This window comes from Salvia splendens, chromosome 2, assembly GCF_004379255.2.
Source record: "Salvia splendens isolate huo1 chromosome 2, SspV2, whole genome shotgun sequence".
Lineage (NCBI taxonomy): Eukaryota > Viridiplantae > Streptophyta > Magnoliopsida > Lamiales > Lamiaceae > Salvia > Salvia splendens.
In genome coordinates this window covers 30,658,795-30,673,884 of record NC_056033.1, presented here as the reverse complement: position 1 = coordinate 30,673,884, position 15,090 = coordinate 30,658,795, and the positions used below count along the sequence as shown (strand labels likewise).

The 15,090-nt window shown below is 38.0% G+C and overlaps 1 protein-coding gene across 1 annotated transcript; it reads right to left on the bottom strand.

Annotated features, from left to right (window-relative positions):
- Nucleotides 1-399: 399 nt before the first annotated feature.
- Nucleotides 400-3,588, bottom strand: LOC121792161 (probable nucleolar protein 5-1). Its single transcript, XM_042189995.1, has 8 exons — nucleotides 3,382-3,588; nucleotides 3,242-3,283; nucleotides 2,948-3,127; nucleotides 2,704-2,868; nucleotides 2,089-2,289; nucleotides 1,240-1,737; nucleotides 1,024-1,158; nucleotides 400-941 (listed from the first exon to the last, which is right to left on the bottom strand). Exons 1-8 carry the CDS (start codon nucleotides 3,457-3,459, stop codon nucleotides 582-584), a joined length of 1,659 nt encoding a protein of 552 aa, XP_042045929.1. The 5' UTR covers nucleotides 3,460-3,588; the 3' UTR covers nucleotides 400-581.
- Nucleotides 3,589-15,090: the final 11,502 nt, after the last annotated feature.

The window sequence follows — 15,090 nt, the reverse complement described above, 5'->3', positions numbered from 1 at the left end:
CCAAAAAGCTTAAAAGCATGCATGGTACATAAAGCATTAAGTATTTTCAGATACAATTCTCTAATTGGTGTCCTACTTCTTCTCCAAGTAACAACTAAAGCCAGGGAATGTGAACGTCATGGATAAACACAAACAACGAGAACAAAGCTTACTAACAATTGCTGCAAGAGGGGAAACAATCGAGAAAAGAGGGTAACAAATAATAATGTCGATGAACTAAAATAAATTGATACTAATAAACTTAATAAATCGAAACCATCGAAGGAGTACATGATTCAAATGAAAATTTCTATTTTGAACTTAACTATAAAATGCAGAATACAAGAATCAAGCAGGGCACCAATAAGATACCTACTACCTCAATACCTAGCGGCACAAATTTGTAAATTTGAGATTCACTAACATAAATAAAATATTCCATTTGAAAAGCTTAATTATCCAAAGCATACTAAGAAATACAGTCACAATAGTGGACGAACAAACATCTTACGAAGAAAGAAGCCGCCCTCTACTTACATGCACAACACCAAATCTAGACCCCAAGGAACAAAAATTTTAGACCCGTTGCTCATGTGCATGCATCAGTCTGCACTCTTCTTCTTCTTCTTTTTATCTTTCTTAGCAGAAGCTTCGTTGGCACCGCCATCCTCAGTTTCAGCATGTTTCCTCTTCTTTTTCTTCTTCTTCTTCTCACTGGCATCAGCATCGCCATCTTCATCTGCTTCTTCAATATGCTTTCTCTTTTTCTTCTTCTCCTTCTTAGCTGGTTCAGTTTCAACTTCTGGCTCATCAACTACGTCTGGTGTGGCATCTTCGGGTTCACTCCTCTTCTTTTTCTTTTTCTTCTGCTCTTCAGCAACTACGAGTTCTGTTTCTTCTTTATCATCCTTGGAGAGTGATTCCGCAAGTGCAAGAATTGAATCAGCAGCCGGATTGTAAGTCTGCAAAATGAGACAGACTTTCAGATAATTGTACTTGAAAACAAGCATTAGGACACCATTGTATGATTAAAATGTTTCAGACCTTTGCGGGAGTGATCATCCCTCCTGATCCCTTCTTCTTGTCCTTGTCATAAAACTCAATCTTCGGTTTTCCTTTTACAGAACCAGCAGACCGACTTAGTTCTTTCCCTTCCAAGCTCTTCAATCGGGCTTCAAGCTATAAAAGAGTAACAATGGGTTACGAGAGAACTGGTGAAAACAAAAACATTCTTTACATACAAAGAAACGCAAAAATTACCTTGATTCTATTCTCCAAACCCATTGTGGCATCTTCGCTATCTCCAAGAGCATCACAACGGATAGCTAAAGCAGCTTTGGCAGCAAGAGAACGTGAAATCTTACCCTTGTGCTTAGGGGCAGCTTGACCAATAAGAGAAGCATGATAGATAAGCCCATACTTGGGAGTTGCATGCTTAGTCTTCAATGCTCTGAAAAGTGCCTTCTCTGCACCAAGAATCTGCACTGTACTTCCAGGTTGCTTGGCCAGATTCAACAAGCTGCCTCCATGAGCAATCAAGCGAGCACCAACAAGTTCGCCAACAAGTGCTGTTAGATTGGGAGCAATAGTGCTCATCCTGCTCTTTAAATAGTCGTACAGTTGAGCTCTGTACTCAGAAAGAGAGAGAACTTGGTTGCATAGGTCTTTTATGTTCTCCAAATCAAGATCACTAACTTCTGTTCCCATGGAGATCACTGCTGCCTCCTTTAGTTCAGCCTCAACCTCCTCTGGAAGTATCTATAATATTTATATTGTGAGTACTAGAAGAAAATCAAATCCTAACAAAAAACAAAATATAAATAAAATTTACAGGAAAGTTATTTTTATAATGAAATGTATTTCGCAGTCAGTACTGGCAAACAACCAAATGCCCAATTTCAAATTAATGATGTGAATGTAAAAATTTCATGAATGAACCTTCAAGCAATTAGATGATTGTTGCAAATTGTTTATCTCTTTCAAGCTTAAAGAGGGTAAATGGAAGCAACAGTTAAATCTCTATTCACATGTCTCTATTTATCAATTCACATTACTTACAGCTAAAAGGGGTGGGCAAATCCGCAAATGACAACATAACTAAATATCTACCTCAGAGAAATCAAGCTTGGCAGCATTGGAGCGGTAACCCATCAATTTCACAGACTTTGCATAGAGGATGTTGTCTTGCACAATCTTCGCAAGTTCGGGAAAATGCCATCCATACCACTCCCTGACCCTCATTGCATATGTATTCAACTCTTTGTCAAGGTCATCCAACAAGCTAATTGCTTGAATTATCATTGTATCAACCTAAAATATGAATCATGAGCAATCGTCAATGAAAGAAAGTCAGGGGCATAGATGCATTGTAACAATTAAGGCAGACAACAAATAAAACCAGTAACAAAAAATACATGCCAAAATTCATATTTAAATATTTTCCTTCCACATGTCTACAATGACAAAACTTTTTTAAGTGTACAAAGCATACAAGATTACATCATTTTTTCTAGCTTCTTTCACCTTTAAAGAATATAAAAGAGTTGCAAACTTGTGCACATCACAAATTAGAATGATGTATTAATATGATAGTTAAACTTTAACAAATACCGTACAATATTAGAATGCATAATAAAACAACAAAAGTAACAAAATTACTAACAAGCATAGTCTATTCCAGGCACATAAGTTGAACAACTCTGGCACCTTAGCCTTATAACTCACCTTGTCAGGGCTAAATTTCAACTTGTATCTGGAGAGGCTGTGAGATAAACCAAGGCTCATTGGAGCCATATCTTGTGCTGCCAGACCTGATATCAGTTCATTCAATTGACTTCTAACCCCTCTCATTAATTCCATGACAGAATTGTTGTGGACACATTCAATTTGCTGCAAATAAAAAAATAATCATATAAACAAACAATTTGATATACTAATATAACCAAATAACAAAAATCTTCCCACTTACAAGCTTCTCTTTGATTGAGTTCCCAAGTTTAGAATCCGCGACAGCTAAAATGTCTCCATCACAATGGCTACGCAGGAATTTCCGCAGGTCTTTGCTAGGTTTGCTATCTATCAGTTGGGTAGTAGCAGCCAATGCCTCCGCAGTATTCTCAAATTTAGAGAATGCTTTCAGCTTGACAATCTAAAGTGAAGAGAATTGTTAATTAAGCAGCTTCAATAAAAATCATCTACCCTACTTATTCATCACCAATAAAAATCAGCAAAAAATTAAGAAAACGGTATTCAGGGTCGATACCTGTCTAGCGGAGTCAGGGGAGGCAAATTCTTTCCCCAAATCCTGTAACAACAAAAAAATAAAATAAGAAATGAGAAAAAAAAAACTTCAGAAAGTCAAAAGATGAAACGAAGCGAAAACAGAGAGTCGGACGAAAATACCTCGACTTTGGAAAGTTTTCCCTCATCGAGAACCTTGAAAAGGGCAAAACCGGCCGGTGTTTCAAATAGAAGCAACATATTTGGTTGGCTTACACCAAAACTCCGTCGTACTGGACCAGAGAAGTTGTTTTATAGAAGTGGAGACTGCTCCGCCGCAACCTCTAGGGTTTTACAAGAGTGGCTCAACTGAAATTCTGCTTTAAGGGTTTTAGGGATGCCGCTGTATATATATATAAATGAAAGCGTATTGTATATATATATAAATGAAAGCGTATGTACTTTTAAATTGTTTATTATAATTTTTATATTTGCATCTGATGTTTATTTTATAGATATTGGAGTATTTTCCTAGATAAAATATCTCAAATCCAAAATTGTACTCCATATTTTAAAAGATGATAGTAGTATAATTTAAAATTAGTAAAATTAAAATAAAATATAAATACATTTTGATAATTTCAAACTATGTTTTAGAATTAAAAATATTGCTATAGCGACTTTGTCAATTCTTCTATCTATTACAATAATCTAAACTATATGCATACTACTCTCTCTCTTAACCCTGTTAAAATGACACATATATTTTTTTCACATGTTTTAAGAAATGATAATAAATAATTAAAGTGAAAAGAAAGTGAGACCGAGAATAATATACTAGTGAGAGTTTCTTCTACATTATTCATTATCTTATTTTACTTTTTATTCACTTTAACTATTTATTATCATTGTCTCAAAAGATGTGCAAAAAACAAATGTATCATTTTAATTTAGACGGAAGGAGTAATATTATTTAAAGATTCAATTTACTTTTATCAAAATCATCATTGATTGCTAAATTAATTGTGAGAATATACTGCAATAGTTATATCCATAGTAAACTCATCGGGCTAAACTATTAGATTTTAGGTTTAGCCCTACTCAAACTGCGGATTGATCGGATACGGAATGGCTGGGATTTTTTTTCGGGTTATAAATTTATAACTTTATCCCTATAAGTTTAGCTGACTATTCTGATTTACCCACATGTTTCGGGTTGCAAGGACATCTCTACCTATGATTAAGAGATTAATTAAGGCCATCGCGATCGGCCACCCCATCGGCTGTCATGGGCTCCCATTATGGAGCGGGAGCCGATCTCCAAAGTTCATCGCCTCTGCCCCGAAGCCGATCCACCGGCTGAGGCGATTTCATTTTTATTATTTCATTTTTATACCCTTTATATACCCCATTCTCCACTGATTATTCACATCTATCCCACTTCATTTTATCTCACTCTACATTTTACTCTCTCTAGTCATAATGTTTTCAATATTTTTATTAATGTTTTTAGTTTGTTTTTATCTATATTTTTTTAAGATGTACAATGTTTTCTTTTTAATGAATTTTTATTATTTGTCTTTATTTATTTTTCTTGTTGTTTTATATCGTTTTATTTCACACTAACAATTAAAAGTGAAAAATATAAAATAATGATGATGTAGAAATAAAATGGGCTTTGAGATAGGCCTGGGATGAGCTCTCGTTACAGAGAGATAGGCTCTGAGATGGACTGTTGATATAACATGAGGAAATGGAGATACAACTCTGAGATAGATTTCGGAATTAAGAGCACACACAACCGTGCTCTTGCCAGCGAGCACGATTATTGGCCCGACCCCACTTTTTCTGCCTGCTCTCTGGCAAGAGCACAACACCCACAGTTGTGCTCTTCCGTAAGGACGAGCACAATTTAATTTAAAATTCAATTAAACAAAAAACATTTCCATAAAATTAAAATTCATTAAAAAACCACAATAAATATTACAAATTACAAATAAAATAAAAAGACATAATTAAAATCCTAAAAATTAAAAACTACATAATTAAAATACTAAAAATACCTAAAAATAAAAAATTACATAATTAAACTCCTAAAAATTAAAAATTACATAATTAAAAGCTAAAAATACCCTCGTGGACGACTACTCATCCGGTGGCACTACCCCCAATTGTCTTTGGAGGCCCAATATGATGGCCTCGTGCGATCGAAGTTGCGAGGGGGTCATAGTGGACCTATCGGCCATATTAAGTTGGGTCAAAAGTTGCCACAACGAGTTGGTGGGGGGTGGAGGTGGCGCATATGGAACGGGAACGGGAGCGGGAACTGGAGCATCGGCGGTTGCAGCCGCGGCTCGACGGCGGTTGGCCGCCGCCTTCTTCCTTCCCTGCGGTCGGCATTGAGAACCGCTCGGGCCGGCGTCGGGGCTACCCAAGTTAGCTCCGGCGAGTTGGCTAGCCACTTCTTCGGAGCCGGCGTCGGATAGGGATACCGACCTTGACCGTTTGGAGGAGCCGCTAGAGGAGGATGTTACGCCTCCCATATACTTCGGGTGCGTCCGCGTCTCCTGCCAAACGTTGAGGTACTTGAACGACTTGTAGTTCATGGATTGGTAGGTGCTCAACGCGGCAGTGATGATGTCGACCTCGCTCCGGCCGCTCCCCGCATTCCGCTCTTCCTGGAGGAAATAGCCATTGAACTTTCCAATTTCATCGTTGGCTCGGTAGATGGCGTTGCGCACCATACTCTCGTTGCGCTCGATTGTTCCCGGCGCCGGTTTTCATTGTACCGGCGAGCGATGCGCCACCAAAAGTGATCGCCGGATTGGTTCGTGCCAACCACCGGATCTTCGAAGATTTCCAAGTACTCCGTGAACAATTTATCCATCTCCGCCGGAGTTTACGGTGTGCGGACACCGCGAGTAGGAGGAGTCGGAGTTTGGGAGGGGCGGTCGGCCTAGGCTCCGGTGTCCACCCGTATCGCCCTTCGGGGGCACCTTGGTCGTCGATTGGGTATGGCCGGTAGCCACCCGGAACGCCCGAACTTTGGGTTTGAGGAGGGGCCGAATATTCCGTTTTCAGACTAGGAAACAGTGAACCGAACCATTCGGGGTTCCAACCGTGGGAGGGCGGGTTGTCATCGCCTTGGCCGGACATTGTTATGTTGTAGGAGTGGAAGAAAGATTGAGAATGGAAATTAGAGAGTGTAGATGAGAATTGTGTAGTGTGGGGTGAATTTTTTGGTGTGAAAGTGGGGTATTTATAGATGAAAATGTGTATTTTTGGGGGAAAATAAATAATTTTTTTTAAAAATGATGGAAAACGGTAAAAAGAGGATATATTTTTTTTGGGAAGTGGGATTTTTTTTAATCGATTTTTTAAATTAAAAACCGATTTTTAATTAAAAAATAATTCAAAGGCAACGGCTATGCCGTTGTCCAATCGCGTGCCGCCACGTCAGCTGCTCGCTAACACGGACGTGCTCGATGTATCGAGCAGCGCCGTGCCAGCAGCGGTAGAGCTCGTCCTTGCCAGCGGCACGGACGGACGGACATTGTCCGTCCACCATTGCAGTTGCTCTAAGACCACCATTGTGATTCGAGAGTGTCCTAAGAAATAAGAGAACTTATTCCACACCACCACCAAAATGTGAGTTTCATACAGAGATGGACACCAAATCGACACACAAATTTTTAATTTGGCTAATGGAGAATATCATTAAAAAAAAGTATACTATTAGTTTGGAGCAACGCAAACCTTAGTATTCAAATTCAAGTTCTAAAATCTCAAGTCACTAAGTTATGGATTCTTAATTCATTGCTCCACAAATTTAAACATCAGAAGATCCAAAATCTAAAAATCCAATATATCACCAAACTGAAATTCTAAAATTCAGAACACCAAATGTCGTCAGTCTAAATCATTTCATGTTATAAAATCCAGAATCACTAAACCCGGGGATTGCCACAAATTTTTTATTCAAACACTCAGATCTTCGAACAAATGAACGAGAACAAACCCATAAAATTCACAAAAAGACAAGGCTCAAAATCGACTCTTAAACACAAGAATAAATAATACGAGCATATTCCTAAATTATCTCCATATATATCTTATTATTCATTTAGCATTGATTTATCTTATCTTTTCTATAGTTAGTTATTGATTCTCCATATCTTTTGCTTAGGATATTATTATATTTGATTTACTAGATTTTGGTAGGATATTATTGTATCCCCACATATTATAAATATGTGTAGGAGACCTTCATATTATTCATTAAGAAATATCAATTCAGTTTATCATTTATCGTTACTTTATCTTTTATTGTACTTTATTTTCCGTAAGTTCATCTCGTCAAACCCTAATTGACCGAGAACCTTAGGCTGCTCGACGGGAGGATCCCGCGAACGAACCTAACCCTTCTCTGGCGACTTCGCGCTGCCGGAACCGATACGAGTACCCTCGTATCAATAAACCTAGAAATTTATGAAAGAAAAAGATCATGGAGAATGTGACGTTTAAATCAGTGTAAACCATTTTAACATAAGGGTAAGGTATGGATATTGTATCCATATGAATTACGCATGCTTGTAATTAGTATATCAACATAGTGTCAGAGTTTAGTATACTAGTACAAAGCATCTTTCGAATTTTATAAGTAAAAACTCTTTATCCATATTTACCGATTAATGAAAATAAATATTTTTGTTGCAATATGTTTTGCTTAAAAAAAAACTCCCTATATGAAAGAGGAAATTACAATAAACTCCTATAGAAAGGAGAAATTACAATTGAAGGGCTCGAACTTGGCACCTCATACAATAATGTTTGAGCGTGTCTCTTATCCATCTCTTAATTACAATATTCATGGATTTCACATGATTTTTTACAACCCTTTATCTTTAAACCATCTCTTCTGTTAACTATTTATGAGTCCCACTATTTTAATTTTTAAAATTAAAATTTGCAACTAATTAAAAATCATTTCTTTTAAAATATTCAATTAAAAATATTGAAAATTACTCTTAAATTTCTAGAAATTAAAAATACATAATTTAAATTATAGAAATTTTAAAAATATTCTATCGGTGACTACAAAGGTTGTTGTTGTTGTGGAAATGGAATAATTGAAGTATTTGTAGATGATTTTAGGATGAATAGGAGGAAATAGAAAAAAGATGAAAAAAAGGAGAAGTTGAAAATTTTTATTATTTTTTTTACAATCTTGTTTTAAACAAATTAAACGGTCATAATATGGTGTCCAACACCAACGTGCCACGTTCTTGCTCCCTTCACCGAACCTCAGCCGAATCGAATACAAGTATACAATATTAGAGCATCTCCAATAGCACTGGACGTCAAATAGCCATCAAATAGCCTTCACACTGCCACATCATCAGCACTACAATTCTCCTGCCACATCAGCTTGCCACATCAACTGGACATCAAATAGCCCTCACATAGCCTTCACACTACCAATCCACATCACTAATAACAATTATATAATTTAATTTACACTCGTATCAACATACGGAATTTAATTTACGAGACAAATACGGGAAATTCGAATAATACTATTAAAATTTAGAAAGTACATTAATTTTAAAAAAAAGTACAATAATTTAAAAAAAGTACAAAAATTAAAAAGTACAATTAAAAAAGTACAATATTTCTATATGGAAACATAAAACATTCAAGGTTGTCTCTATAAAAGAGAGACAACCTAGAATGATTTTTGTCCCACATCGAATGTGAAACATAAAACATTCAAGGATGTCTCTATAAAAGAGAGACAACCTAGAATGATTTTTGTCCCACATCGAATGTGAAACATAAAACATTCAAGGATGTCTCTATAAAAGAGAGACAACCTAGAATGATTTTTGTCCCACATCGAATGTGAAACATAAAACATTCAAGGATGTCTCTATAAAAGAGAGACAACCTAGAATGATTTTTGTCCCACATCGAATGTGAAACATAAAACATTCAAGGATGTCTCTATAAAAGAGAGACTACCTAGAGTGGTTTTTGTCCCACATCGAATGTGGAACATAAAACATTCAAGGATGTCTCTATAAAAGAGAGACTACCTAGAGTGGTTTTTGTCCCACATCGAATGTGGAACATAAAACATTCAAGGATGTCTCTATAAAAGAGAGACAACCTAGAATGGTTTCATAATTCGCAAGCCCATTAAATATATATGGGCTATTACGAATTTCTTGTATAAATTTATTTGTAAAAATTGTTTTTAAATATTAAAAACAAATTTTATAAATAAATAGTATATTTAAATTTTTTTTTTAAATTCGAATTTTTAAAATTCAAATTAAAAAAAAAATTTAAATCCGACGTCGGTTTGGCGCCGATCCGGGACGCACAATGGCGCCCGTGAGGATCGGCGTCGGAACCGGCGTCAGCGCGGGAATCGGCATGGCGACGCCGATTTTGACGCCGATTTCGCCGACGCCGGTTCCAATGGTTCGGCGTCAAACCGGCGTCGGCGAAAAATCGGCGTCGCGGTGGTGACGCTGGTTATTGGAGATGCTCTTAGCAATTTGAGGCGCGAGAACTTATCCGCCGGTTGCTGTATCTTGAATTCTCAACCGTCGATCTCGAGGCTCCTCTAAAACTTCAAATTCTTCATCCGTTTCCCGCTCCTTTCCTAGAGTACTCAATTTCTTAATTCTCACTCACCACGCTCTATCTCTCTCACACACACTGCAGGAGATCTGATACTACTCATCCTCAATTCCTCTCTCTCCACACCCACAGTAACATAGACATTGCATTTCTTAATGAATTTTTTGAGTTTGCAGCCGTTCAGTAACGACAAGTTGCGAAACAATGGGCCGCAGGTCGTGTCGTGCAACGATTATCAGAGACAGTGGCGGATCCAGAAACTTCATATTAGGGGTGCGATAAAATAATTACACCGGCTTGAAAATTTGAAATTAAATTGATCTTTTTTCCTTTTGTTATTTCAATTATTTTTCCTATGAGTCACATCATTATACACAAAAAAATAGACTATTTTTAGTGTTATTACTTGATTTTTTTTTACTATCTCAAATTGATGTTCTAAAATATTTATATACTAAAATAAAATGCATGATATATCCGGTGTGATATCAAATATGAGCATAATTAGAATTAGAAATCATAATTAATAAAGAGTATAATTAATCATTATGTATAAAACTAATAAGAAATTTTTATATTTAATCGACATTACTCAGAAGCATAAATAGTACTCCCTACTACTAAATGATTCCATAACACCATAGAAAAACAAGACATAACAAAATACCAGAAAATGGCCTAAGGGGAGTTCGAACCTGGGGTGATGATATGACAAAGGAGCATATTATCACTAGGCTATTTACCACTTTTGGAAATACACTCGTACCCCTTTGTTGTTTACTAGATCCGCAAGTGATCAGAGAGAGGTACTGCTTTCACAGAACATCGCCGGGAAGCATATTGATCGACTATTTACATTCGATAAGGTACTGCTTTATTTCTTTTCGACTTATTTTTTACGCCGTGATTTAAATCCAGTGACATGGTTCCTTAAACACAACCAATTGCTCGTTAGGGTTTGAAAAAGGATTAATGAGAACAACTTCAAATTTAGGATTGTCCATATTTAATAAGAATAAATTGACCGTTATTCAAGGTGTTTGGACCTAAGAACACTAGCAATGGGGGCCGATCGCACAGGCTGAGCGATCGGCCCTCCCGTAGGCTCTCTAAGGCTCCCATTGTGGAGTTGTAATTATTCAATGTATGTCGTGCGAGTTGAGGATATATATTTTTCAAAAAAAGACTTGTATTAATTATTCAATGTATGTCAAAAATAAATTTTAATATCTATGGTGAATGATCCGCAAATCTTTATACATGCAAATTTTTCGAGATATTTCTATGTACAAATAAAAAATATTAACATGTTTTAAATTTTTGTTGTTGTTAAATAATTAGTAATATTAATTATATTTTTTTATAATTTCCAAGCACTTATATGATGCTCTGCATTTTCCAAGCACAAGTATGGTGGTCGGCATCATTACTTAAGAATATTTATATTATATGTTCAAAATAAATTTTAATATTTATGGTGAATGATCTGCAAATTTTTATGTATGCAAATTTTCCGAGATATTTCTATGTACTAATAAAAAATATTGACATGTTTTAATTTATTATTGTTGTTAAATATTTAAAAAAATTATAATTTTCGAGCACTTATACGGTGCTCGGCATTTTCCAAGCACAAGTATGGTGGTCGGAATTATTGCTTAAAAATGTTTATATTATATGATTAAAATAAATTTTAATATTTATAGTGAATGATCCGCAAATTTTTATGTAGGAAATTTGCCGAGATATTTTTATGTACTAATAAAAAATATTGACATGTTTTAATTTATTATTGTTGTTAAATATTTAAAATTATATTTTTTTATAATTTCCGAGCAATTATATGGTGCTCGGTATTTTCCAACCACAAGTATGGTGGTCGGACTTATTGCTTAAAAATGTTTATATTACATGTTTAAAATGAATTTTAATATTTATGGTGAATGATCCGCAAATTTTCTGAGATATTTCTATGTACTAATAAAAAAATAATGACATGTTTAAAAAAAATTTATAATTTCCAAGCACTTATACGGTGCTTGGCATTTTCCAAGCACAAGTATGGTGGTCGGAATTATTACTTAAAAATGTTTATATTATATGTTTAAAATAAATTTTAATATTTATGGTGAATGATCCGCAAATTTTTATGCATGCAAATTTACCGAGATATTTTTATGTACTAATAAAAAATATTGACATGTTTTAATTTATTATTGTTGTTAAATAATTTAAAATTATATTTTTTATATAATTTCCGAGCACTTATACGGTGCTCGGCATTTTCCAAGCACAAGTATGGTGGTCGGTAGCGCTCCGTTCTAAGGCCACCCGCAACGCGTTACGCGGGTGGCCCGAATTTTGTTCCTCCGTGACGAAACGGTGGCGGGACGCGTTGCAGCGTCCCGTCCCGTCACCATCACGCCTGAACGCCCGTCACGCCGAGACGTCTCGCCACACGCTCCCAGGCCATGCGTGACGCCCACTCGCCCGCCCGCGAGTGGGTTTCATCACGCTGACGCAATAATTTATTTTTTAAAAAAATTTGAATTAAATAAAAAAATTCAAAATTCAAAAACGGTAATATTACCGTTTTCGACCGTTTTCTTTTTTTATTATTTATTATTTTTTTACACCATAAATGCTCATATTTCATCCTCATTTCACACACAAACACACATCTAAACCTCTCAAATCCTCTCTCTCTTTCCTCTCCAATTTTCATCTCAAATCATCTCTTTTATTCTTCTCCCAAATTTAATGGATCCATATGAGCAAATGCGTCGAATAATGGAGGAAATGGAATCACTTGAAGAAGATCGACGCCGGGAGGCGGGAAATTGGTTCGACCCTGAAGCCTCCGGAAGCTCTACCGCAAGTAGTTCGCCACACAGTGAAGTGCATCCGTCTATATAAGAACGGTTGTCTATTCAGGCAAGGACATGTGACTCTTCCGCCCACGCCCAACTCAAAGATGATCTAATGGAGCATATTTGGGCAAAATTTGACGGAGAAGATTATTAAATTATGTATTTTTTTTTTTTAGGAAATTATTAAATTATGTTTTTTTACGAATTTTATGTTGTAAGTTTATTTTATTTAATGAAATGTGTTTTTATTAATTTAATTTGGTTGGAAATAAAAAAAATGAAATTGAATGAATAGTAATTTAAGGGACGGTTAAGGGACAGAGGCATGCAGGTTCCGTCCCTTAGTTAAGAGATAGAGTAAAAAAAATACTATGAGCCCATGAATAGTAATTTAAGGGACGGTTAAGGTACGGATAGGTGATAGCTCCTCGGATGGCCTAAGAGCACCTGCAACGCGGGCCGCCGGCGTTCCGCGTGTCGTTCCGCCGGAACGACTTTGCAGCGGGACGCGTTGCGGAGCATGGTTTCGTCGAGGTTCCGTTCCCATGCCGTGTCGGGTGCCGACGGCATGACTCGCGACACGGTCTGTGTCGCCACGCGCTTCGGCGACGTGGCTCTCCCCCGCGTCGTGCGTGACGCGCACTCGCCGGCCCGCGAGTGAGCGACGTCACGTGCTGACACATTAATTATTTTTTTTAAAAAAATTGATTTTATATATAAAAAAATTTAACGGTATTATTACCGTTTTTTTACCGTTTTTTATTTTTTTATTTTCTTATTCTATAAATACTCCTAATTCATCCTCATTTCACACACAACTACACATCTATTCTTCCTAAATCAACTTCATTTCCTCTCCAATTTTCATATTCAATCTCTTCACAAAATGTCCGGCTACTGCAACTACGGCGGTGGCGGCTCCAGTGGGTGGGATCTCAACGCGTTCGGCGATTGGGAGACCATGTACAACACACTTGGTGGTTCCGGTTCGTCGACGCCGGGCACCCAGGGGTCGGCGACGCCGGGTGGGTACCAACCACCCACTTTCGATGTGGATGCATACGCTCGACCCTCCGCCTCGCGGCCTTCTCAGGGATTGTCCCAGATTCGGGAGGATATCCCCGTTGAACCCACCCAGGGAGGAGGCCGAGGCGGTGGAAGCTCCAGGGCTGCGTCTGAGGCGGCCGAGGAGGAGGAGGAGGAGGAACCGGAGGATCTGGGCCGGCATCCGTACAGCAACGAAGAAACAAAGGCGGTGTACAACGCCTGGCTCACCGTCTCGTATGATCCCATCGTCGGGAATCAACAAGCCGCCAAATGCTTCTGGGAAAAGGTCCGTGATGTTTACCACCAGACTAAGCCGAAAGGGGCCCGGAAGCAAATATACAATGCTCCGTGCTCACTTTGGCCGAGTCGACTTACAGGTCAAAAAATTCTGCGGCATCTACTCGGCCGAAGCGGCGCACTACCAAAGCGGAGCTTCGGGCGCCGACATTCTGAGGGCGGCTTTGCGTGCCTTCCACCAGGACACCGGTCTACAGTTTAAATTTGTTGATATTTGGCAGCTCGTCAAGGACGAGGAAAGGTGGGCCGGCGGTGTCCGCTCCAGCTCGGGCTCAACCTCAAAGCGCACGAAGCACACGGCGAGCGGCAACTACTCGTCTGGTGACACCGGGGAGGGCAGTGAGGGTAAACCGCTGGTGTTTGCGGGTACGGCCAGCGAATACGGGGGATCCAGCCGTGGGCGCCGTCGGCCGCAAGGGACGAAGGCGGCGAAAGCGGCTAGAGCGAGGAAGGGCCGAGGCGAATCAAGCCAGCCGGCCTCGGGATCGTGCTCGCGGGGAGGCTCGGACACACTTATGGTGGCGTACATGACCGCCACAATGGCGGACACTTCCCGCTTCTCGTACGCCCAATTTGTGGCCTGGTGGAACGGAATTGTGCATATGGCAGCACAACTTGGCCTTCCAACTCCCCCTCAACCTCGACCGCCTCCGGAGGATGATTAGCCGGCGGAGTAGTTTTTTTATTTTCCCACGTTTAATTGTGTGTTTTTTATTTTTTTAGGATTTTAATTGTGTGTTTTTTATTTTTTTTAAGTTTAAGTTGTAATTTTTTTTAATGTTGTGTGTTTTTTAATAAAGTGTGTTTGTTTTAATTGAATTGGGTTGGAAATAAAAATAAGAAATGAAATTGAATGAATAGTAATTTAAGAAACGGTTAAGGAACGGCTAAAGAACGAAGGGTTGCAGGTTCCGTTCCTTAGTTAAGGAATGAAGTAAAAAAGTACAGTGGAGCCCACAAATAGTAGTTTAAGGAACGGTATAGGAACAACGTTGTGGATGGTCTAAGGAATTAGTAAATTGTTCTCCCC